At 38.5% G+C, this 23,418-nt stretch overlaps 2 protein-coding genes across 3 annotated transcripts in view; one reads left to right on the top strand and one right to left on the bottom strand.

Moving 5' to 3' along the window:
- The window catches only part of ip6k1 (inositol hexakisphosphate kinase 1), a 35,111-nt gene extending 26,606 nt beyond the window's left edge, over nt 1-8,505 (bottom strand). Inside the window, 1 exon segment of the mRNA XM_046875159.1 lies at nt 8,421-8,505. Within this exon segment, the coding sequence (XP_046731115.1) occupies nt 8,421-8,429 (9 nt within the window). The 5' untranslated portion in view covers nt 8,430-8,505.
- A 411-nt stretch (nt 8,506-8,916) lies between these two features.
- Nucleotides 8,917-23,324, top strand: ccdc66 (coiled-coil domain containing 66). 2 transcript variants are annotated; one of them, XM_046875012.1, is made up of 19 exons: nt 8,917-9,095; nt 11,515-11,573; nt 11,659-11,696; nt 11,785-12,142; nt 12,599-12,692; nt 14,013-14,119; nt 14,315-14,427; nt 15,775-15,897; nt 16,196-16,327; nt 16,589-16,818; nt 18,103-18,187; nt 19,655-19,816; nt 20,247-20,400; nt 20,493-20,585; nt 20,724-21,139; nt 21,224-21,261; nt 21,409-21,614; nt 22,684-22,805; nt 22,892-23,324. In XM_046875012.1, exons 1-19 carry the CDS (start codon nt 9,085-9,087, stop codon nt 22,985-22,987), a joined length of 2,637 nt encoding a protein of 878 aa, XP_046730968.1. In that variant the 5' UTR covers nt 8,917-9,084; the 3' UTR covers nt 22,988-23,324. The 2 variants fall into 2 exon arrangements, with proteins under 2 accessions (XP_046730968.1, XP_046730967.1); XM_046875011.1 differs by having other exon boundaries at nt 21,406-21,614.
- The last annotated feature ends 94 nt before the right edge of the window (nt 23,325-23,418 follow it).

Below are 23,418 nucleotides of genomic sequence, written 5' to 3'. Positions count from 1 at the left end.
CAATGTCAACTCTTACAGCTCATTTAGAATTCTTTTGCCTCATGAATTCACTAAAAAATTAAAAAATCTAAGAAAACATGTTAAAAACATGCTGTTTGAGCAATCACTGGCATTCTACACCGATTAGGAATAACACACACACACACACACACACACACACACACACACACACACACACACACACACACACACACACACACACACACACAAATTTCCAAAAGTATTGGATCACCTGAATTTTCCTGCTATATGTGGTTCTTTTCCAAACTGTTACCACAAAGCTGGAGGCACTCAATTGTACAGGACGTCTTTAGTCTTTGGATGGCAGCATGGCAATGCCCCTGTTCACAAAGTGAGTCTCCATGAAGATCTGGTTTACATGCTTTGGAGAGGAATATCTTGAGTGGCCTGCTATAGAGCTCTGATCTCATCCCTACTGAACACCTTTGGGATGAATTGGAACGCTGACTGCACCCCAGGGCTCCTCACCTTCTCACCTACATCAGTACCTGCCTTTTATAACACCCTTGTAGCTAATGAGCATAAATATCCATAAGCACACTCCAAAATCAAGTGGAACATCTTCCCAGAAGAGTGGAGGGAATTTTTAGAGCAAATTGGGACTAAATGGGGAATGCAATGCTAAAAGATCACATAATGTACTTATGACCAGGTGACCCAATACTTTTTCTCTCTCTCTCTCTCACATACATACAGAGAGAGAGAGAGAGAGAGAGAGAGAGAGAGAGAGAGAGAGAGAGAAAGACCTATATATATATATATATATATATATATATATATATATATATATATATATATATATATATATATATATATATATATATATATATATATAAGCGCCTGTCAGAGGAACTCTTTTTATCACTGTGGATGTTTTAATACCAGAATCACAAAGCATTTCTTTTCCTTTTACACCACAGGAACTTGCCAACACCTGTGAAATGAATTGGGTCCTGTTCTGGTATCAACTGGTGGAAAATGTTTTTGACAGAACTGATGCAAGAAACTCCTCCCAAAAACTATGAAAATAATTGACTTGCACAAATACAAAATCTTTGAAAAATCTGAATTACACATGGTACATTTTCATATGACCCTAGCCCAGATATTCCACACTTTCTGAAACAGTAAAAGTATTTTCATAGGTTAAAACCTTCTAGAAACTTCTTTCTCCTATGGTAATTTTACTCGTTGCCAGGATATGAGGAGATAAACAAATTGTAAACAAATTGGCTGCAGATGTCCTCCTGATAAACTAATCCAATCCAAATAGGATTTAAATGGAACGTCCTTCATACAACAGCCTAGACTACAGAGCTGCACTGTTGCAGACAAAAAAAACTTTATGACCAAGCCTTCAGCAGTGGTGTGCTATAAAAGTGGTTATTGGTGACATCATTTCAAAATGAAAGTCATTGAAAAGTGAAAAAGCAACAGGAAGCAGACCACCTAGTGCCAAACAACAATCAAAAACGGATCCAAAGCATAAAGAAAAATCAGCACTCTCATCACACTTTCTATATAAAAAAAAACGAAGTATAAAGCCGGTCTAGAACAAAAGGTCTGCTTTAAATGTGCTCAGTCTATGAGCAGTGCTTCCCCAACTTTCTCTGAGCTCCATTCCTGTGAAGACTTCACAGCGTATCCTTGCATTGTCATTGGGAGTTTATGGCAGTTGGCCAGTTTCTAAATCCATTTGGAGACGCTCGGTCTGTACCGTTACCCTTTAGCTGCTTATGCTAAAAGATTTCTGAGTGAGAACAAGTTTTAAAAATAAACACCAATTAGGCTACGTTGAATTAACGAGGCTATATCCACTCATGATGTTAGTAGGTCAAAGTAGTATGTAGAGCAAAACCCCTGAGAAACTTTTTTTTTTTAATAATTAAAAAAATAATAATCTGGAACAAAAAATGTTTGACTTTTTTGAATGCTTGTGGATTTTGAAGGTAATTGATGCAAGCGTCGGTTACATTAGCATTTAGTGCACATTACTGTCCATTTACCCTTATTATAACTCATTAAATGATGCTGCTTATGCCACACAGATGAACTACACAGTCATGTCCAGCATGTGCAGTTCTGTGCATATACCTGCATATGGCATGTTTTTAAAAAGACCACATATTTGATCCTACAGTATATTCTGGTCATGATATAGAACTGGAACAGTATTACAAACTTTTTTGTAAATAATTTCCCATAAAACGAGTTATTTTGAGTCCCTATTCTCTACTTTAACATTAATTTATACCAGAATTGGTTTCAGCTCAGTTAATACACAGATACAGTTCTTGATTAAAATCTATACCACTGACCAATGTAATCGCTGTTTGCACGAAGTACACAACCCATGCACTTGACTTAAAGTAGAGATACACTCGGTAAAACATTTACTTCAGTAAACTTTCACTTGAGTAGGAGTACAAAAGTATTTGCCTTCAAATGTACTTAAGTATCCAAAGTGCTACGAATTATTATGGCTATAATGTTCCTATTGTCATTTCTGTCGCAAGACTCTTTTCTTAATAAACTCAGTTGATGTGAAAAGACTCTGTTAATCTTAGCACAACAATCCATTAAAAGAAGAATATTAATGAGTCAAACACTGATTTTATCTATTAAAATTATCATAAACCCAAAACCTTCTTTTCAACTACTTCAGAAAATATCAGGTAAATGAGGCCACGGTTGTTGTGGACGAGTTCGATTCAGGATTTTCTTCCATCATTTATTCCTCTCAAAATGTTTTGCTTCCTGATGCTGAACTGTATGTTGGTTTTAAGTAGTTGCCAACAAGCAGAACGAGTTTAAAACAGCTTTGACCTGAATGGTGGCTTGCTGCGTGTTTGACCGTTTTTTAACCACTCGTATAAAAAGGAATGACTGATTTCGCAAGTTGAGTTAAAAATAAGACTTATCTTTTAAAATGTAGTGAAGTTAAAATAAGTGTTGCCAAAAATACTTAAGTAAAGTACAAATATGCGAGAAAAAAAAAAACAACCCTAGTTAGGGACAGTAACGAATTACATTTACTTTGTTAGCGTCCACCACTGCTATTCGCAACTTTTACATTAATTTATAACAGAACTGGCTTTAGAGCAGTTAATATACACAGATTACTTTGTTAAATCTATACCATTGACCAAACTAATCGCTGTTTTGAAATGGTAATCAATAACACATTAAGTACAACTAACTGGAACTGCTTAGATTCTAGCCAACACTACTCGTTACTGTCGAGGTGCTGAACAGTTCATGCAAACATGTTGCCTGAAGGTTTACACGTCACTATATAAAAGAACGGAACCACTAGCAAGCTGCTCTGGCGTGTAGCTATATATGTAAGAGTAGAGCAGCTTATCAGTATTACGTGCTACAAGCGAGCAAACAAACACACGTTCGTGCCAGTGTCCGTGTTTTTTCTCTTCCCTTTGCAAATCGGACACAACAAGCCAACTTACCAGACAATGCAATACGACACAGCTACTCAGACAAGGTTCCTTAGAGCCCCTGTACTTCCTATTCTTAAGTATGTTAAACGTCATTGTAGTACACCATTGTCATGTTACCAAGGAATAACAGAAAGCCTTTTATTATAAGTGTGTGTAGTATCTGCTCTAGAGATGAATAAAATCTTACTATAGAACAGCTCCGATTGCTATCTGAGCCTTCTGACTCATCAAATTCCAGAAGTATCGTCATACCTGCACAGTGCAGTGTGCTCACAGGACTATGAAGGATGCAAATCCGTCAGTCCGTATGAAACCATATGGGCACTACGATCACTTTGTGCACACACATGCTTTTTAAAAATACTTGTCAAAGCACAGTTCAGGGAATTACTGTGTAGAACAACACTGTAGACCTTTTAACAAAACTAGTGGCTTCTATCCTCGACCTGGGACAACCATTAAATCATCATCATTGTCGTCTTTGTATCTAAAAAGCTGTGTGTCTATGTTTTTGTGTATTTCATCATGATCTATACGAGAGCTCATCTATCCAGCATTGGCTCCTAAATAAATATTCAGCTCACACACCTAGGCAGTGACCTCCAGGCATTAAAACAAGACTGGATTTGTCTTAAAGGGTTTAAACCTCTGACTATTTATCCACTGATCTCAAGGACCTCATAACATCCAGGGACAATGATGATATTGGTCTATGCAGGGCAGTAACAGGACAGGGGGGAAAAAATACACGAGACAAACCAAGAAAACAGGTAAATGAAATAAAAATAAATAAATTAAAGGTTATTTGTAAAAGAGCAATAAATTACACATATGTTGGGTTTAGCCAACATTACCACAGGCTAATCAGCTCAAAGTAGGAGGACGAACACCGCTAACTAGCTGTGCTGTTTCCTATATGGTTAAATACACAACTTTAACTCCAATTTATATTAGTTTAAATCCTAAAACAAAGCGAAATCTGACAATTAATCATTATTAAAAGTATTATTTAACAGTAATAACATCTGCTCCGGAAAAAAAGAAACAAGTTGCTAAGTAACCGGTCGACGGGCTAGCATAAGCTCCTGTTAAACTCTATTAGCCAGCTAGCAAGATATACAGAAATACTTACTATTTGAAGGTCTTGGTGTTTCCTGATTTTGGAGGTCGGAACTCAAATATTATTAAAACAACCAGGTCCAAAAAAAAGAGGAAAATAATAAATTGATATCAGGTTTATTGGTCCGAATGAGGTGCCGTGTTGTCGGATGGTTTGCTAATGCTAATAACTAACATTAATGCAGGCTAGTCGTTACATTATACACCAGCGTTATTAAACACGTACAAGTGCTAAAGCCGAATAAAAAACACAAAGATTTATATATTATATATAACTAATCAGATGAGATAAGGTCAGGTGTAACGTTTTGGTTGTCTTGTTATTTTAAGATTGTCTAGCATAATTAACTAGCCATCCTGAATCCCCAATAACAAACTGTTTGGGCTGAAGGGGGGAATATAAGTGTAATTAGCTCTAGGAAATACTTGTGATTAAAATAAACCGATGAATAAAATCAATATTATAGTAGCAACAGTGTCCCTGATTAGAGAATGCGCTTTTCTTGGTCATATAAAGCAGGCTGGATGATTTCGCCCTTTAATGGCTCATATTCAGCTGCTTTTTAGTTTCGTTTCCTTGTTGTCTGAATAATAGAGAAGGAACAGTCAGATCATCACTAGTAGCTTTACCATTCACTACAGCTCACTAACTAGCTGATCAATTCCTTCCCCCGGCTCCTCCAAACCCCTTCAGTGGTTCTACACTACCCTCAGACTCTTCTTGGTTTTTATTTCTCTCTATACCTGCTAGTGTTTTTCCCCCTGAACCGCTTCCAGACCAAAGAATAAACCAAAAACCCCGCGTAGGACACCAGCCCTGGAGCTCCAGGAGTCCTGACACTGCAAGCTACATCGTCCATTCCTGCGGTCGAGTGGAAAAAAGCAGCACGGCTCCGTGTTTCAGTTCCCCTGTGTTCCACCATCATCACCTTCTATTGTGAGAACCACTGCTGCCCTCCTCTGGGGGATTTCAGCTCTCACACTGCACTACAGCAGGGCATCCCAGCTCTCATACAAGCACAACTAGCCTACAGTAGGGCATTTAATCTCTCATACATCAACCTCTGCCCTCCAACAGGGCATTTCAAATCTCATGTACTGACCTACAATAGGGCATTTCAGAACTATCGTACACCATCACTGCCCTCCAGCAGGGCATTTCAGATCTCAAACACCATCACTGCCCTCCAGCAGGGCATTTCAGATCTCATACACCATCACTGCCCTCCAGCAGGGCATTTCAGATCTCATACACCATAACTGGCCTACAATAGGGCATTTCAGATCTCATACACCATCACTGCCCTCCAGCAGGGCATTTCAGATCTCATACACCATAACTGGCCTACAATAGGGCATTTCAGATCTCATACACCATCACTGCCCTCCAGCAGGGCATTTCAGATCTCATACACCATAACTGGCCTACAATAGGGCATTTCAGATCTCATACACCATCACTGCCCTCCAACAGGGCATTTCAGCTCTTATATACCACCACTGCCATGCAATAGGGTATTTCAAACTCAATCTTATATATATATATATATATATATATATATATATAAAATATATTTCAAGTGTTTATTTCTTTAAATTCTGATGATTTTGGTTCTCATTAAATAAAAACCCACCAATTCACTATCTCCAAAAAATGTGAATACTTCATAAAACCAATCAATAAAAATATGTTTAGTAAATTGTTGGCCTTCTGGAAAGTCTGTTCATTTACTGTATATGTACTCAATACTTGGTAGCGGCTCCTTTTGTTTTAATTACTGCCTCAATTCAGCGTGGCATGGAGATGATCAGTCTGTGGCACTGCAGAGGTGGTATGGAAGCCCAGGTTTCTTCGACAGTGGCTTTCAGCTCATCTGCATTTTTGGTCTCTTTTTTCTCATTTTCTTCTTCCATAGATTTTCTATGGGGTTTAAGTCTAGTGAGTTTGCTGGCCAGTCAAAAACAGGAACACCATGGTCATTTAACCAACGTTTGGTGCTTTTGGCAGTGTGGGCAGGTGTCAAATCCTGCTGGAAAATTAAATTAGCATTTCCATAAAGCGGGTCAGCAGAAGGAAGCATGATGTGCTCTAAAACCTCCTGGTAGACAGCTGTGCTGACCTTGGGCTTGATAAAACACAGTGGACCAACACCAGCAGGTCACACGACTCCCCAGACCACCACTGACTGTGCACACTTTACACTGGACCTCAAGCAACTTGGATTCTGTGCCTCTCCTTTCTTCTTCCAGACTCTGGGACCCTGATTTCCAAATGAAATGCAAAATATTTTTTTACTTTCATCTAAAAAGACGACTTTGTCCCACTGAGCAACAGTCCAGTCCTTTTTGTCCTTTGCTCAGGTAAAACACATCTGACGTTGTCTCTGGGTCAGTAGTGGCTTGACACAAGGAATGCTTCAGTTGTAGCCCATGGATACGTCTGTGTGTGGAGGCTACTGGTCTGTCAGAGAGGGGAAGCTCATTTTCGGCCTACATCATAAAATTGTCTATTTATTTAAAAGTAAATTCTGCCCTACGTTCCTTTTTGCAGCAGTTTTTATTTCGACTGAACTTGAGAAATCCGCGATGGGACTGAGCGCGAATAGCTTCAGTGATTCCTTATAGTACAGAATCGCTGTCAGTCAAAAGGAGATGCAGTCTTTAGACAGACCCTCCAATCATCACGCAGAAGCTCGGAGTCCGGGCCAGCCCACTCCCCATTCACCCCCAGAGACGCTGAGCGTCCGTGGGCGGGACATAATCGCAGCGTTTATCCAATGACCGTCTAGTTTCGAAGCGCTGAAAAAAACCGTTCAAAGCAGCCCCATTGAAGTCAATGGACGCTGGGCTTCAATAGGGAAATGCACTGTGACGCTGCGGGAATGTATGAGAAGGAAATCGAGTCAGCCGACCTGCTATATGTAACTGATTCTGAACGAACTCGTCTTTGAGATGAACGTTTTCTAACGCATTTTTAGTCAATAAAATGTTAATACAATAGTACATATTTGACCATTAATTTTGTGACATTATAAGGGAAGCCGAGCTTCCCTTGCAGTCTTAAAGAAATCGCCTCTGCTGTATATGTTGCACACACTATTGCTTCTATATACTGTACAAAGTTTTATAGTAAACTCTCTCATCATACCTGGCACACAATACTGTCATTTGCACCACCATGCACTCCCACACTTTATGTACATTACTGGTCTGTATCCCTATTTATTACCCACACTGTCTATACTGTCTCATATTGTCTGTATTGTCTTGTATAGTCTGTTTTTGTCTTGTTGTGTCTGTTTTGTCATGTATAGGTTTTTATTTATGTCTGTACTTTTGAGAGTAACAAACAGCTGGAACCAAATTCCTTGTGTGTGTCAACACACTTGGCCAATAAACCTGATTCTGATTCTGATTCTGATATATATGCACTTCATATATATATATATGATATATATGCGCGTCATTTATACTCAGGATTTGTTAGACTAGATGATTAGATAGATGATTAGATAGATAGATAGATAGATAGATAGATAGATAGATAGATAGATAGATAGATAGATAGATAGATAGATAGATAGATAGATAGATAGATAGATAGATAGATAGATAGATAGATAGATACATACATACATACATACATACATAGATACATAGATACATAGATAATATATTTGCAGCTGCCGCTCGGCTCCGCCCAATTCTCTCAAGTTTTTGCTAACAGTTCAACTTTACCTATTATTTAAAATCTACCAGCACAATTAAAGATAAAAAAAACAGTTACAATCAAAATGCTATAAACTAAATAAAAGGTTTCCTTACCGCATTCATCAGCGCATGCTCTTTCAACCTCCACTTTGTGTAGGTCAGCGCGCATGCTTGTTGCCTAGCAACGAACGCGCTTGCAGTGAGATCACGTCATTTACCCGGAAACAATTCATTCTGATTGCTGATCGATATCTCTTTGTCTATTCATTCAATAGAGCGGGGTAAGTTTCACCTTTTCAGCCTGAGAAATACAAGGCGTGTAAGAGTGTGTTAGAGTGTGTCCATGCTATGCATAATGCATGCATATGGTTTGATTATTTCATCATTTCATCAACCCAAAACCGGTTAAAGGACGTGCAGTGACCTTTGGTGCCCACTTGGCGTCACTAAATCTCCGACCTAACAAGGGAAACCGCTCATGAAAAAGCGGCGAGGTAAAAGCGGCTCAGTCATATTTAAAACGCATTTAGTTCACTATATAGGCTGCATGGGTTCGTTTTGAGTGCGTTTCAATTTCTTTGTAGGGCATTTGAATAGGACATAGGGCGTTATTTGGGATTGAGCCGGCGCGACGGTTATCCTAACACCGGTGTAGGTTGTTTGGTTGATTGTAGCAACCGGACGAAAGCGGCGGTGACGGTGTTTTAACACCATCTAATGAATTTGGTGTAAAATTCCCCGAGTCTTTTATGAAGCTCAATGTGGGCAGAATTAAATAATGAATCTGGGGTGAGTGGAGGTTTTTTTCTGTACGGTTTACAGTTTATTTCAAATAAACTTGATAAATATCTGCGCTGAATCATAAACAGCAGCGGTGTAGTGTTCAGGGGTATATTATAAATATATAAACATAATTCACTCATTTAACGAAATAATGGTGCAGTTAGGTAGCTACTGTTAACACAGCGGTCATGAGTCACTTAGATAGAATTATATATTAACTATATAGTGTATTTCTATCATATTTTGTCAATAAAATTCAGATATGTTTAAAGAACTTTTTTAGCTTAAAGAACTAATAATTATATGTATTTGTATAACATATAATTTATATATATATATATATATATATATATATATATATATATATATATATAAGGTGTGTGACGGTACACAATTCACGGTTCGGTACGTACCGGTTTTTAAGTCACGTTTCGGTTTAATTTCGGTACAGTTAGGGGGAAGAAATGCTAAACACAAAATTGCTTGCCGTTTTTGTTTATTAACACTTTATTACTTTATTGTTATTATTAACACTTCAAAAAATTATTAATATTTGTGATTATCAATATTTAAACAGTTTACATTTTATAACACTTTTAAATAAAATGCCTGTTTGGTTAAATAATATATACAATAATATTTTATAAAAAGAGAATAAATAAATTGCAAAAAGTTAATGCAATACTAAATATATTTGTTATGCTGATTACATTTAATAATCACTAAAATTGGCACAAATTAAAGATTTAAATAAAAAAAATAATTAAATAGTTTACATTTGTTAGACCTCATTTGGGTAATACAGATGTGTATATGATTGTGTGTTTTAATATTTTAATATTTAATTTTCTAAAGATATGATATACTTAATTGTTCTTATTTCTCTTAAAGAGAAATTCTCAAAGCTGGACATAAATCGCTGCGTTACTGATCGGTAGCTGCCACTTTTGGCCCTTGGGCGAGGCCCCTAACCCTCTGTGCTCCAGGGGTGCCTTTTCATGGCTGACCCAGTGCTTTGACCTCAGGTTCTGAACAAGTTGAGATATGCTAAGAAATTAATTTTACTGTCCTATAGAATATATGTGACTGACAAGAGCTATTCTATAAAGAACCAGCCACTTCCTGGTTTGCGGGTAACACTGGTGCTATGGATTCTTTATTGTTTTCATGCGTGCGCAAAACAAATCTTTTTCCTGCACGCAGTGAGTAGCCACAGTGACACTGCACTAACTCTAGTTTCTTCTTTTATACCCCTGGCATTGTTGTCTGTGTTTTTAATTTTAACAGTAATAAATAAATAAAAAGCTGTCAGAGGCGCAGACTAAACAAACGTTTCTGAGGGAACTTAGATTTCGTGTTCCGCATGTAAAAAACATTGTACTCGTGTACCGAACAGAAAACCCTGTGCCAAAAAATGTTGGTACGAATATGTGTACCATTATGTGTGTGCGTGTGTATATATGTACGTGTGCGTGTATGTATATATATATATATATATATATATATATATATATATATATATATATATATATATATAAATAACACAACACAAATTAACAAAACTAACTGGGATACAACAAAGTGCACGTTTGACATTTTGTGCCAAAAGAACATGAGACAAAGACACTGCGCACCGAGAAGTACAGTACAGAAGCTTTGTGTTCGTGCAGATGGATTTGTCCGTATAATGATAATTACTGTACAAGCAAACACCAAATTAGTTTCTGTGTAAACAAAATTATATAGTTAACAAGTCTGTTTATTTGTGTGTGTGTGTGTGTGTGTGTGTGTGTGTGTGTGTGTGTGTGTGTGTGTGTGTGTGTTCGTGCAAGCAAGTAAGCAATCTGGTCCCTCCATCTATCAGCAGTGCAAACTGATAAGTGCAGATAAACATGTACAGAAAAGTGCAGTAAGTGAACACGTGATCTATAGGGGAGAAGAAAATGTACATTTAGAGCAAGATGTGTGTAAGGCAGACTATATGTAGAGAAATGAGGTATATATACTGTATTTAAATGAGATTTAAATTAATTATACACAGTATATACAGATGATATGTAGAAGATCTAGTTTCTGCTGTGTAGTATATATTATCTATTATTGTTATAATATTAATACTACTGCTACTCATTTTTTGTTTGTTTTTTGTGTGTGTGTATTTGGTGCTGCGTATGTGTCCGTCTGATGTTGACCACCACAACTATTTTATTTGTCTAGCACTTTTATCAAAAGACTTTCACACCAAGCAGATTTACAAGTAAACGGATGTAGATTTAGATACCTAAAGACCAAGAGGTGATAATGTTGGGGGGGGGGAATGTTTATGTGCCTGAGGACAGGACAGTCTTTATAATTCTTAATAGTATTAAGTTGAGGTTTTCCACTGAAGGGATCTAAAACATATTGTTGTTTTTTTTTTTAACAGAGATGGCCTGATGTTTGAACTTGAGAACGGGAAGCCCAAGCTTGTGTTAACCCACTATGGTAAAGCATAAATAAAAGTTTATTGATTTATGCACTTTACAGTTATTCAAAACATTTTATTGATGGAGTATTGTTCTCACAACAGGTGAGTCAAAGCCCTCCAGTAAGATGGGATTTTGCCAAGTAAGTATGTCATGCATTTTTCTTTTCTTTTTTTTTTCTTGCTCTGAGAATTCATATACTTTTTAAACAATGTTCTTGCCATTACCAGATCCCACAGAAGAGTCGACTGCCGAATGCCACATCCACCTCCAAACAGGGTCCTAAAGAAGAGGAAAGATGGCAAAAAGACAGGAAGCGCAGAGACGCCGGTGGCGTCAATCACGCTGAACACGGCAGCCGAAAGACCAAAACGAAGAGCAGGACAGATCAGTGCAGTGTCATAGGGGTGGTCAGGGTGCAGTCAGCGAGCAAAACCAAATCCACCAGCGAAAAATCCAACGTGGCGGAGAAGGCCGTAAAGGAGAGCTTAGTGTGTTTAACTCAAGAACAACTTCAGCAGATCCTCAACAGCATCAAAGTATCAGATCAAAATGACCAAGCTGATTCTGCAGCTCACATCCAGAACGGTGAGGGTGTGATAAGTTTAGTTTGTTGTATGAACAGTTTGTGGACACCTGAAAATTTGTATGTGCTTGTAAAGCATCGTGCTCCTTCAGCCACAAGGGTGTTAGTAAAGTCAGTAAAGGAGACCAGGTGTGCACTCAGTGTTCTAATTCACCCTAAAGGTGTTCATAAGGGTTGAGGGCAGAACTTTATAACAGATCTTTCACTCCAAACCATAGCTTAATGGATCTGGCTTTATGCACAGGGTCATTGTCATGCTGGAACAGGTTTGAGTCTGTCCAAAGACATCCTATACACATCCAAAGACATCCTATACAATTGTGTGCCTCTAACTTTGTAGTAACAGTTTGGGGAAGAACCTCATATGGCTGGAAAAGTCAGGTGTCACAATACTTCTGTCCATATAGTATATGATGTCCTGAGTGTAGCTTTGTGTTAACAGAATCTCTCACTAACAGGAGGAGCTACTAAAGAAGAACAAACCGAAACGGTGACAAGTGCAACTGGCAAAGACCAACAGATAAACTCACAAAGAGAAGGAAATAAGGAAAAGTAAGTTAAATGTTCAGTATCATGTGATTGGATAATCAAACATAATTAGTACAGTTTAACCAATTTTAACAATTTATTTTCTTTTTTTTATTAGAGGTCGACCGATATGGATTTTTCTCTGTCCGATGATATTTCAAAATCAGGGCAGCCGATGCCCAGAATATAATGCAGATATTTATATTTTTTTATTTTTTTATTGATTCATCTTTTAAAATCTAACAGCTAATTAATAAGAAGTTATACAGAAAATTGCTTCAATTAAACATTTATTAACAACACAATCCTCTCCAATTAAGTTGTTACCAGGTTGTGGTATCTGTGCCTAAACTACAGCTGTAGTTCATTATATTCACTAAAATCTGAATATTTTGTTGATCCCATAGGGAAAATATTTAAAAATACGCTTCCAAAAACATTTGTTTACAAATAAAAATTTACTTGGATTCTCTCTTTTAAAAGTAGCATTATGTTTAACCAATGAAATATACTGTATAAGGCCAGATTAAAAACAAGGGGGAAGAACTTCGAGCTTGGGACACACCAAGCTGACAGTCGGTCGTCTGGGAATGCCGAATAATCAGCCTAGTTTGCAGCACAATTGATGGCGATTAAATTATAGATGCCAAAACTCAAACGGTTGGTCGACCTCTTGTTTTTCTCACCACACAGCATGATCTTTGCAGGAAAACAGAAAAGACAAGGTTACAAATAATAACTAAAACATTTCAGTCGCTAAGGTAAAAAAAAAAAAAAGAAGTGTATATATTATGGGCCGGTTTTTACCATTTTAAATTAATCGATTGTGCTGCAAATTAGGCCGATTATTAGGCAGGTGCATCTGACACACCTTGCATATAGAGAACAGGACTCTCCTATACCAGCAGGTGGCAGTAGTCTGTATTCTGCATCCAAACTGGGGAAACTGGAAAAGCTAGAAATGTGATTATATATCGGCATCATAAATTCATAAATTCATAAAATCAAGATTTGTAAATATCTAGGTTATTTGTCTCTGGATTCTGTGTAGCTTTTTAGCAGGTGGAATTGAAAAACTTCACCGTGCAGGCAGCAGAGGGTGTAAAAAATATTCCCAGTTTATCCTCTTGTGTTAGCTTTTATGTATTCTTTTTTTTTTTGTTAAAGATTCTCACTTCCTTCCTATTAGATTTTTACCTTGTCTATTCATTTCAGTCACATTTTGCCATCTTTTCTGAAGTATACGCATGCAGAGAAGATATCAATTTGTCAGGAATTTATATAATAAATATGCAGGGCATTTGACATATTTTTATAATTTATTTATTTTTTTACCTACAACAGGACCCTGAGCGATTCCACCCCGACAGGCCTGTTCAGCACTTTTGGAGAACGTGAGCCGGAGAGAGAAACACTAAAGGCTAAAAAAGCTCAGTGGCGAAGAGAACTAGGTATTAAAGCAGGGCAGTGTCCGATTGCACAATCTGTACGAGAGGCTTTTGTGTAGAGACTGACAAGTCATTTAATATTAATCATGGCTTTCTAGAGAAAGCTGAACGTCTAAAGTGATAAATATGGACTGTTTCCTGTTGGAGTGGTTCAGACGGTGCAGTGTGGTTCAGTGCGTGTTTTCTGTTGATGTACAGACGAGCAGATGGCACTGAAAAAACAGCTGAAAGGGAGCGCAGAGGTTCTGCATCATAGCGAGCAAAACAGAGGCACAGGCAGTGGATCTAGATCAAGTGACCAGCTCTCTGGGGTAAAGAACCTTTCTGTGAAATATTATGAACATGTGTTCTTCCCCTAGCTGAATGACATGTCTCATCATATTCTGGACCCCAAACCATTTTTTGAATTTGGTATATGAAATATGTTACAGAATGTCTTACACAGAATGTACTCCTCTTTTTCCTGTGGTGAAGTTTCAGTAAGATGTTGATTTTTTTTTTTATTTATGGAAGTGTTTTCTGTGCTTGATAAAAAGGGCAGTTCGATTTCAATTTCCACCACTGGAAAGTCATCAGTTCAGAAGTTTCTTTTTTTTTTCTTTTCCTCCAAAGTTTATCTAACATAACAAGCTACATTTTTTGTCTTATTACCTTAAAGAAAATATCGGCATTTTTTATTAATTGTTTCGAATGTAATTGTTGCAGTTTTTTTTGGATTAAAATGATGGTAAATATAATAAGACCAGAGGTTAGGGTGTAGCGGTTGCTTTTTATGAGAGACTTAAAGAACACAACACTGGGAATCTACATGTGGCAAAGAAATTAATGTAAGAAAAAGGAGGCTACTCGATGCTGTATTTTAAATAAGCTAATCTTAATAACAAACGGCAAGCAAACTAGCTGGCTACACTAGGCTAACAAAAAATACAACGGGTGGCACCTGCTTTCTATCCTAGGGTATCTAGACCATCCCAACATCTACATGGTGGAATAAAGGTGGGTGCAGTGTCACCCGTCCTCAAACAAAGTGAGCTAGTAAATGACAAATAGGCAAAGATAACAAAAGTCTTGGCACAAGGGATTAAACTTTAGGCTCCGCCTCTTCTGGTCAGGTTCTTGCTCTTCACTGGTCCTGTTCTCGGATTATTTTAATTATGCTTGACACTCACCAGTAGGACATCACAGCACTGACACGTATCTTTGTAATGTGTGTTTTCACCTTAAATGTAACAGGTTAAGAACAATTATTAAATACGTTAAACGTTGACATTATCAATGCGATATAAAAGGATACACAATATTTAAGTAGTTCCATGTACAGTACAAAAGTCTTTAAAAATACACAATGAATACCGTCCGCATTAACAATAAATTCACAAATTCAAGCATTCAATCACACAAATGAGAGAGAACAGGACATTCTTACACAAGGGATGCATGGATGCAGGTATGAACGCACTGACGATGTGTAGTCTGTTAAAAAAATAAAATAATAATAAATGAATGAAATTGGTTACATTGTGCAGCTCTAGGTTTTCTTTCTTACATGTTTTATCACTTATTTATGTAGCTTTTGGCTCTTTAGTCAGTGTGCTTCAGCCTTTTTGATTCTGTTGCCAGTACAGTTTTAATAATCTAATGCAAGTCTGTCTAAATAGGTGCAGGAGGACGGAACAAAACAGACCGGAACAGGAATCGCACATAACCGGCCACCAGCTCCTCAACTGCACAGCAACCCGAAGGTTCTTCCCGCTGCCATCCGCTCGGCGTTTGTATTAGGGGTAATTTTAATTTCATATTCCAGCTAGAACACATTATTTGAAAGTACAACACGGTGTCACACTTATTCATGCACAGTTATCCCTTTTTCGAGAAGCGCACAGTTAATTGTTTATAAATGAATAGATAACTTTTTGTGCCATTTTTCCTGGCAACAGTACACCATTTGAAGGGATTGCGTCATAAGATTCCCCGGTCGATCCGAACCACCAGTTTAGTTCAAACAAATATTGCCTTATACTAAATGGCACCCTAAGCCTTGCCCCAGTAAATTTCGTATTGTATTTGGTAATTGGTTAGGAAGCCGCACCTCTGGAGCAGGCGTTCAGTGAGGAGAAGAAAGAGCAGCAGAGACGCTGGCTGCAGGAACTGGAGCAGCAGAGAGAGGAAACTTTGCTGAGGCGGAAATTGGAGAAACAGAGCCAGAGCCAGGTACGTTATTCTGGACACTGCAGTCCATTACCACCTGAGATTCAGCTATTTTTATACGATTGCTTGCACTTTGTTAGGAACATCAGTACTTGTGCACAGTCATGCAGATACCGGTCAAAAGCTTTGGGTAATGTTCACATCAAGCATCAGAAAACAGTGTGAGTTCTGTGACTTCTACCCAGTGGGTGTATGTATGTGCATGCTTATTCTGCATATATGATTTTTGTTGCTTGGCTGCTCAAAATGCATTTCTCCTCTTAGGCAGAGGATCATGAGCGCTGGGCCATGCACTTCGATTCGTTTCAGCGGCGTCTCCCAGCACAGCATCATCCTCCTGCTGCTGAGATTGATCACCACGGAAGCTCCCTCTCCCATTACCGCGCCCCCTCTCAGGCACTATCCACTGCTTGGGAGGGTATGAGCACATATGGAATGGACAGTATGGGCAGAGCCAGTGTCGACACCACTCAGAGCTTTCAGCCAAAGACCAGGTGAGCAAATCAAACAAGTCATCGTTCATATTCATCCCAGCTCTATAGCAGGCTACTCAAGATCTTCCACATAGAGCTGGCCTTGTGCACAGGGGCATTTTGGTCTCCTAATTCAAGTGAAGGGAAAAGACATCAAAAGACATCCTGTAAAACTGTGTGCCTCGGTTAACTGTGGGGTCCCAAGGCCTTGGTCCTTATAGTTTTAGCAACAAATTTACTACAGAGGATGAATGCCAGGCAAATGAAAAAGACCATGTTTAGAATCCAGGATTGTGTTGCCAAAAGTGAGACTTTATTCAGCAAATAAAGCCAGGTTCCAGGAAGTACCCCAAAAACATGATCACTATGTACGTGCTCTAACACACTATGTAACACTCAGATTTTTTTCTTCGATGTGGGTGTATAATGTAGAAATGACCTCGACTAAGGATTTACATAGACAAATCTGATTTGTTAAATCTTTCCTATAGTTGTATGTCACAGATGCCCGGAAAAAAAAATCAAAATGTATCTACAGAATGAAATTAGAACAGAAAATTCAAGACAAATATTTAAATCCCTGCAGACAAGATGCTCCCGTGTCAGTCTCAGATCATGGAAAGTGAAACCTAAATCTGTCATATGGGGATTTTTTTTTTTATTCAAGCACGTTAAAAATATTTACTCGAAACATTTTTATTACACATTTATAAGCACATTTGTCTTTACAACATAGTCATAATAGGCTGTATATTAACTTATTTGGAGAAAACAGTAGTTCTATGTTAAATCAGACATTGAGCACCCCATGATAACCAAAATGGCATGATCCTTGTTTCATAACATTTCTGCAAAGATTTAACTGAGATTGGTAGTAGAATCAGGCTCCTCCTATCAAAGCATCGAATCACTACTAGTATATTGTGTTTAACAATCTGTGTGTGTGTGTGTGTGTGTGTGTGTGTGTGTGTGTGTGTGTGTGTGTGTGTGTGTGTGTGTGTTATTATCTGGTATTGTTTGTAGAATTCTAAAGAAATAATGTATATATTATATATAAGAATATGAATATAATCTCTTTTGGAATAAGGCTGTAACATAAAATGTGGAGAAAATGAAGAGCTGTGAATACTTGCAGGATTCACTGTATATAATATAAAAAACACCATTGTGTATCTAATGTATGCAGACTGATAAAACCCACTTCGATTTTCACATACTATCGCTTAAAAAATGTCACTTGAGGGCAAATAAATAATATTTCTCTGTGCCACTGGTTTTACAGCATAGAAAATGTTTTTTATACAGCTACCTGCGTACCATGACTGCACTGCTGGATCCAGCTCAGATAGAGGAGAGAGAAAGAAAGCGAGCGAAACAGCTCGAACAACAGGTAGGTTTTAAAGTAGTAACTGATTTTCCACTTCATGAAAGATCACACCTAAAGCCCCCATGACTGCAGTCTCCTCTGTAGCTGTATTTGCTTCAAACTGACACTTGAAGTATGAATAATTAGGATGACAAGTGTCAGCCTTTCATTTATCTGGATACAGCATCTCTCAAATGTGAGTACACCCCTCACATGCGCAGCTTGTATAGCAGTATAGATTTACTTTCCTCTGAAAATAACTCATCATACAGCCATTGTCAAAATAGCTGGCAACAAAAGTGAATACACCCTAAGTGCTGTGCATCAGGTGCAGAAACTGTCTTTAAAATAACAGATGCGTGAGCGCTGCCAGCATTGCTTTAGATGTGCAGAAGCAGTAGGTCCGCTTGCCAGTGCTTAGACCATACGACGCACACTGCAACAAGTCGGTTTGCATGGCCGTCTTCTCAGAACGAAGCCTCGTCTGAAGCTGGCTCAAAAGAAAGACCACAGTTTGCTGTCTGTCCAAGAGCATGAATAACTGGAACCATGTCCTGTGGTCTGATGAGACTAACAAACTTGTTTGGCTCAGATGGTGTCCAGCATGTGTGGCGACCCCCTTTTGAGGAGTACTAAGGAAATTCTTGCCTACAGTCAAGCATGGTGATGGTAGTATCATGGTCTGGGGCTGCATGAGTGCTGTGGTTCATTGAGGGAAACAAGATGTACTGTGACATTCTGACGCAGAACATGATGCCCTTCCTTCAGAAACTGCTGAACAGTAGTTTTTTAACATAACAACCCCAAACACACATTCAGTATGACAACTGAGGGGCACTTGTGGGGCATCCTCAGGTGGAAGTGGAAGTGCCATGTGTCTAACATCAAGCAGCTCTGTGATGTCATTATGGAGGAGTGGAAGAGGATCCCAGCAACAACCTGTGCAGCTCTGGTAAATTCCATGCCCAGGTGGATTAAGGCAGTTAGAGATAACAATGGTGCTCACACAAAATAGTGACACTCTGAAAACAGTTCTGACATGTGCACTTGGGGTGTACTACATTTTTCATGCCAGTTATTTAGACAATAATGGTCATATGTCGATGAATTATTTTTAGAGGACAGTAAATCTGTACTGCTATACAAGCTGCACATTGCCTACTCTAAAATATCTCAAAGTTTAATTTCTAATACTAATACTGTACGTGTGTTTTGCCACCACGTTCACTGTTTTCAAATCACACCTGCAATATTCTTGCAAAAAAAAAACTCCTGTTTCAGAACATGTCAAATACTGTTATTGAAAAGAGGAGAATTTTGCTTTGTATTATACACATTGTTTTTTTTCCTCTCTCTCCACTTCCTGTGCTATAACCGAAATCTGACTCAAATGCAGATTGCATGTGTATATATTTGCATTGTATATACTTTCAAAACAAAGTACATGATCTGGACAACTGGATTATTACTGCGCATCATAATTTCTTCCAGCGAGCTATCGAGGCCCAGGTAGAAGAGCAAAGAAGACAGAAAGAGAAAGAAGAGGCTATTCGACAGGCCATGGAACAGAAGGAAGAGAACCGTGTCGCCAGAGAGAGGGAACTTCTACAGCAGCAGTTCATGAAAGAGAGTCAGCTACAGAAACAAAAGGAGGTACTTTCTCTTTGGTAATCATTTAGGGAAAACTATTTTTCAAAATTTTCCTGTTATCATTTTTGTCACAAGACTCTTTGCCTAATGAACTCGGTTGATGTGAAAAAGCGCAAATGTTACTCTTAACACACTATCTATTAATAGAATAATATTAATGAGTCAAACGCTGATTGATATCTGCGCGTTTGACCAGTCACGTTTTCACAAAATGTATTTGAGTAAAAAGTTGTGACTTAAGCTAAAATAAAAGTCTCCCCAAATGGAAATTCTCCAGTAAAGTACAGAAACTCAAAAAAGCTACTTAAGTACAGTAGCGAAATACATTTACTTCGTTACTGTCCGCAACCCTCCATGTCATATTTAAGAGCTTCAGAATTGAAATGGCAAATGTGTGTGGAATATAGATGAGCTTCTGTTCATTGAATTGTAGGAGTTAAAGTCACGCAAAACAGAAGAGCTGTATCTGAGCGTGCAGAGGGCGTCAGAGGAAGCGCAGAAAAACAAACACCTTCTAAGGATTAAAGACCTGGTGAAGAAAGGCCACGATGTTTCTAACCTGCTGCAGGGTGAAACAACCTCACAGGGTAGAGAATCAGATTTGTTACATGTCCTTCTCTCTTGCATGTTGAAAAAATCAACTACCGTACTCACGAGGCGTTTTCTTTTACTATGACAGCATTGGCTGGTCAAGGTTCTGAGAGTTTGGCTACATTGGACACTATACCAGAGGCTCCACACACATCCAGGAAAGACACTGCAGTTCAGACAGGTAATAAAATCAATATCTTTGAACCAATAGTTTGAGCAACTATTTAGAATGTGATCAGTTTTATTTTAAGCATAAGCCATTATTCCTTTATGCTGAACGCTTAAAATCCGAAATCAATCCAGGTATTTCCGTCCCCAGAGGCCAACGGAGGCATTGAAGCTGCCGCAGTATACAAAGCTCCTCCCAATATAAAACGACCCAGACGTGAAGGCAGACCAGCCGAAAAGAACAGTGGGAAAGAGAACATGTGCAAGGCCATGACCGAAACGGATCCTTATGAAGCCTACGTCCGAACCGACAGAACTCCTGCACAGCAACTCCTCAGGAAACCCGAGTGGAACACGCAGAGGCCCGGGAAGGCTTTTGTTCCTGCATCAGAGCGTTACCCTGCTGCCCTGCAGAGGCACCGCCAGGAGAACAGGATGCGCAGACAGATGGAGCTCATGACCCTGGTGGAGAGGAACACACTTTCTAGAACGCCGCAGCAAGCAGCGCCTGCACGTTCAGGAAATCCGTCTCACACTCAGCACCACTCAAACTCGGCTCATCAGAAAGTAAGCAGACTTGGTATATCCATATCCAAGTGTGACCATTATATGTACAGGAAGGTGTTAAAATTAATCCAATGTTTTATTTAGGAAGAGGATTCGCATCGAGTACAATCTGCAACTCAAAGGTAAGTGATCAATAATTTTAACTATTAGATTTACTCACCTGCTAAATGACAATTCCTGGTAGAAGTTATTATTCAATTATATTAAGTACTCGTTTGGCCATAATTATTTTTTTTGTTTTGCCCCATTTTAATCTCTGACCATAGCAGAGTTCCCTCTCCGCCCGTCCCTGCAGTGAAGCACAGACTCCAGCTTCTTCCCCCATCCCATGCAGAGGAAGAGTCAGAGAGCTGTGGATGGCCTCCACCATCTGATTACATCCCATATGTGCGAACAGATGAGGTCTACCACCTTGATCCTCTTGCCCCACTTTCGAGACCCGCCACACACGAAGGAACCCAGAAGATACATGCAGGTACATACTGTGCAGAACGTGAGGAATAAAACATTTAAGAGCATGCTCTTATTGGTAAATATTTCAACAATGGGGGTTGGAGGTCAACCGACTAATTGGTTTTGCCAATTAATTGGCACCGACGGTTGATTTCTGGAACTGTTGTCTATTGGCAAAAAATCTATACCTATGTTTTTGGATTTCTGGTCAGCTGTCATTACAAGAGCGGCCTCTAGAGGCGAATCACTGACACCACGTGCTGTTTGTTTTTACACGTGAGACACAGAGAGCACTATATATTATTTATAATTCGTTCATTATATAATTATATGTATTAATTAATATATTCATATTATTAAAAATTCATCTGACAACTTCTAATGGGGGTTTTGTGATGCAGTCAGACAAGAAGCAGAGTTAATATTAGCACCTGGAAAATAACCGCATGCTCCAAATTGTTTTAATATATTTGTGCAAATAGTTGGAAAAAAAAAAAAAAAAGGTAATGAAATTCATATATTGCTTTGCCACCAGACACTGACGAAGCAGGTGTTGTAGCCCATCTAGAACTAGAGTTGCAAAATGGTAGATAATTTCCATGGGAACTGCATCCTTCATCAGGGAAATTTTGGAAATAAAAGTTGGAAACTTACCAGGAATTTATGAGAAATAAGCATCAATATAAACATCTTGTTTGGTCATAAGATGACATGAATACAAATTTGTTGCGCAATAGTTTACACAGCACTAGGATGTCTTTAACATAAATGTAAGTAATATTTATGTAATTTACATGTTTACTCGCCCAGATGGACTTAATAAAAAAAAAAAAGAGACAATGTGTTCTGGAGGAATGTACAGTGCATGTAGGGGGTGTGGCCCATAAACGTGCAGGGTAGAAATTCAAGTGAAATTGCATTAAATGTGCAACTACATGTGCAACTAGTTTAAATTCAAACTACACTCTTCCCTGTTATTGGCTAATAATCAATTTTATAAATGCCTAGTTAATACCATTTAAAAGTTAAATTGAACCATTCAACAGCACTGTAGTTTATCGCATTTTTCTAAAAGTGCTTGTGTTACTTAGAGGTGAGCAGCAACAGACAGCCCATGCCTGTGGTTCAGCGGGATCCCCTCCTACACCCCGAGCTGCTGAAGAGCACAGAGAGACAGCAGGCTATACTCAAAGGCTTATCTGAACTCAGACAGGTAACGTACAAAATCTATAGCTCATGTCCTCACTTAACTTTTTGATTAATATTGTGTGACCACTGTGGAAATCTGTGCATCTTTAGGGCCTGCTGCAGAAACAGAGAGAACTCGAAAGCAGTTTGAGCCCTTTACTGCAGGGGCAAAGCAGAACCCACTCACCGGCTTTCCAGCCCCCATAAGAAAACCACACATTGGGAGTACAACATACACCAGCACTTTACTGAAGACCCACTCAGGATCCCAACTATTTCATTCGGCAGCAGTTTGGATCCTGCTGCAAATAACACATGCACTTTATATTGACCGTGGTTGTTTTTCCACAGTATTTAGAGTTCCTAAAGGTAAATATGTATTTCTCTTTAAGTTGAGGTACTAGGGGTTATGAAGTGTGGTTGATGGTATTATTTATTGGGTTGATTTGACTGTATTCACTTGAACTGGAGACAATGTGAATTTCTCACCAGTTTTTAACCAGGTATTTTAATGGAAATTAAAGTATTTTGGACTTTGGTAAAATGTGTGTGTTAATTGAAGCATTAAAAACAAGTCTATTAGAAAGAGCATTATATTTATTATATAAAAAAATACTGTAAAATGATCAACCTTTTGC

This window comes from Silurus meridionalis, chromosome 19 (genome assembly GCF_014805685.1).
Source record: "Silurus meridionalis isolate SWU-2019-XX chromosome 19, ASM1480568v1, whole genome shotgun sequence".
Lineage (NCBI taxonomy): Eukaryota > Metazoa > Chordata > Actinopteri > Siluriformes > Siluridae > Silurus > Silurus meridionalis.
This window is presented reverse-complemented; position numbering and strand designations above follow the sequence as displayed.

Bases quoted from the DNA above. Each gene is read 5' to 3' on its own strand.
- ccdc66 (XM_046875011.1), top strand. The intron at 20,586-20,723 runs GTAATAAAATCA...TTCCGTCCCCAG, and splicing joins AGACACTGCAGTTCAGACAG to AGGCCAACGGAGGCATTGAA. The intron at 22,806-22,891 runs GTAACGTACAAA...GTGCATCTTTAG, and splicing joins GCTTATCTGAACTCAGACAG to GGCCTGCTGCAGAAACAGAG.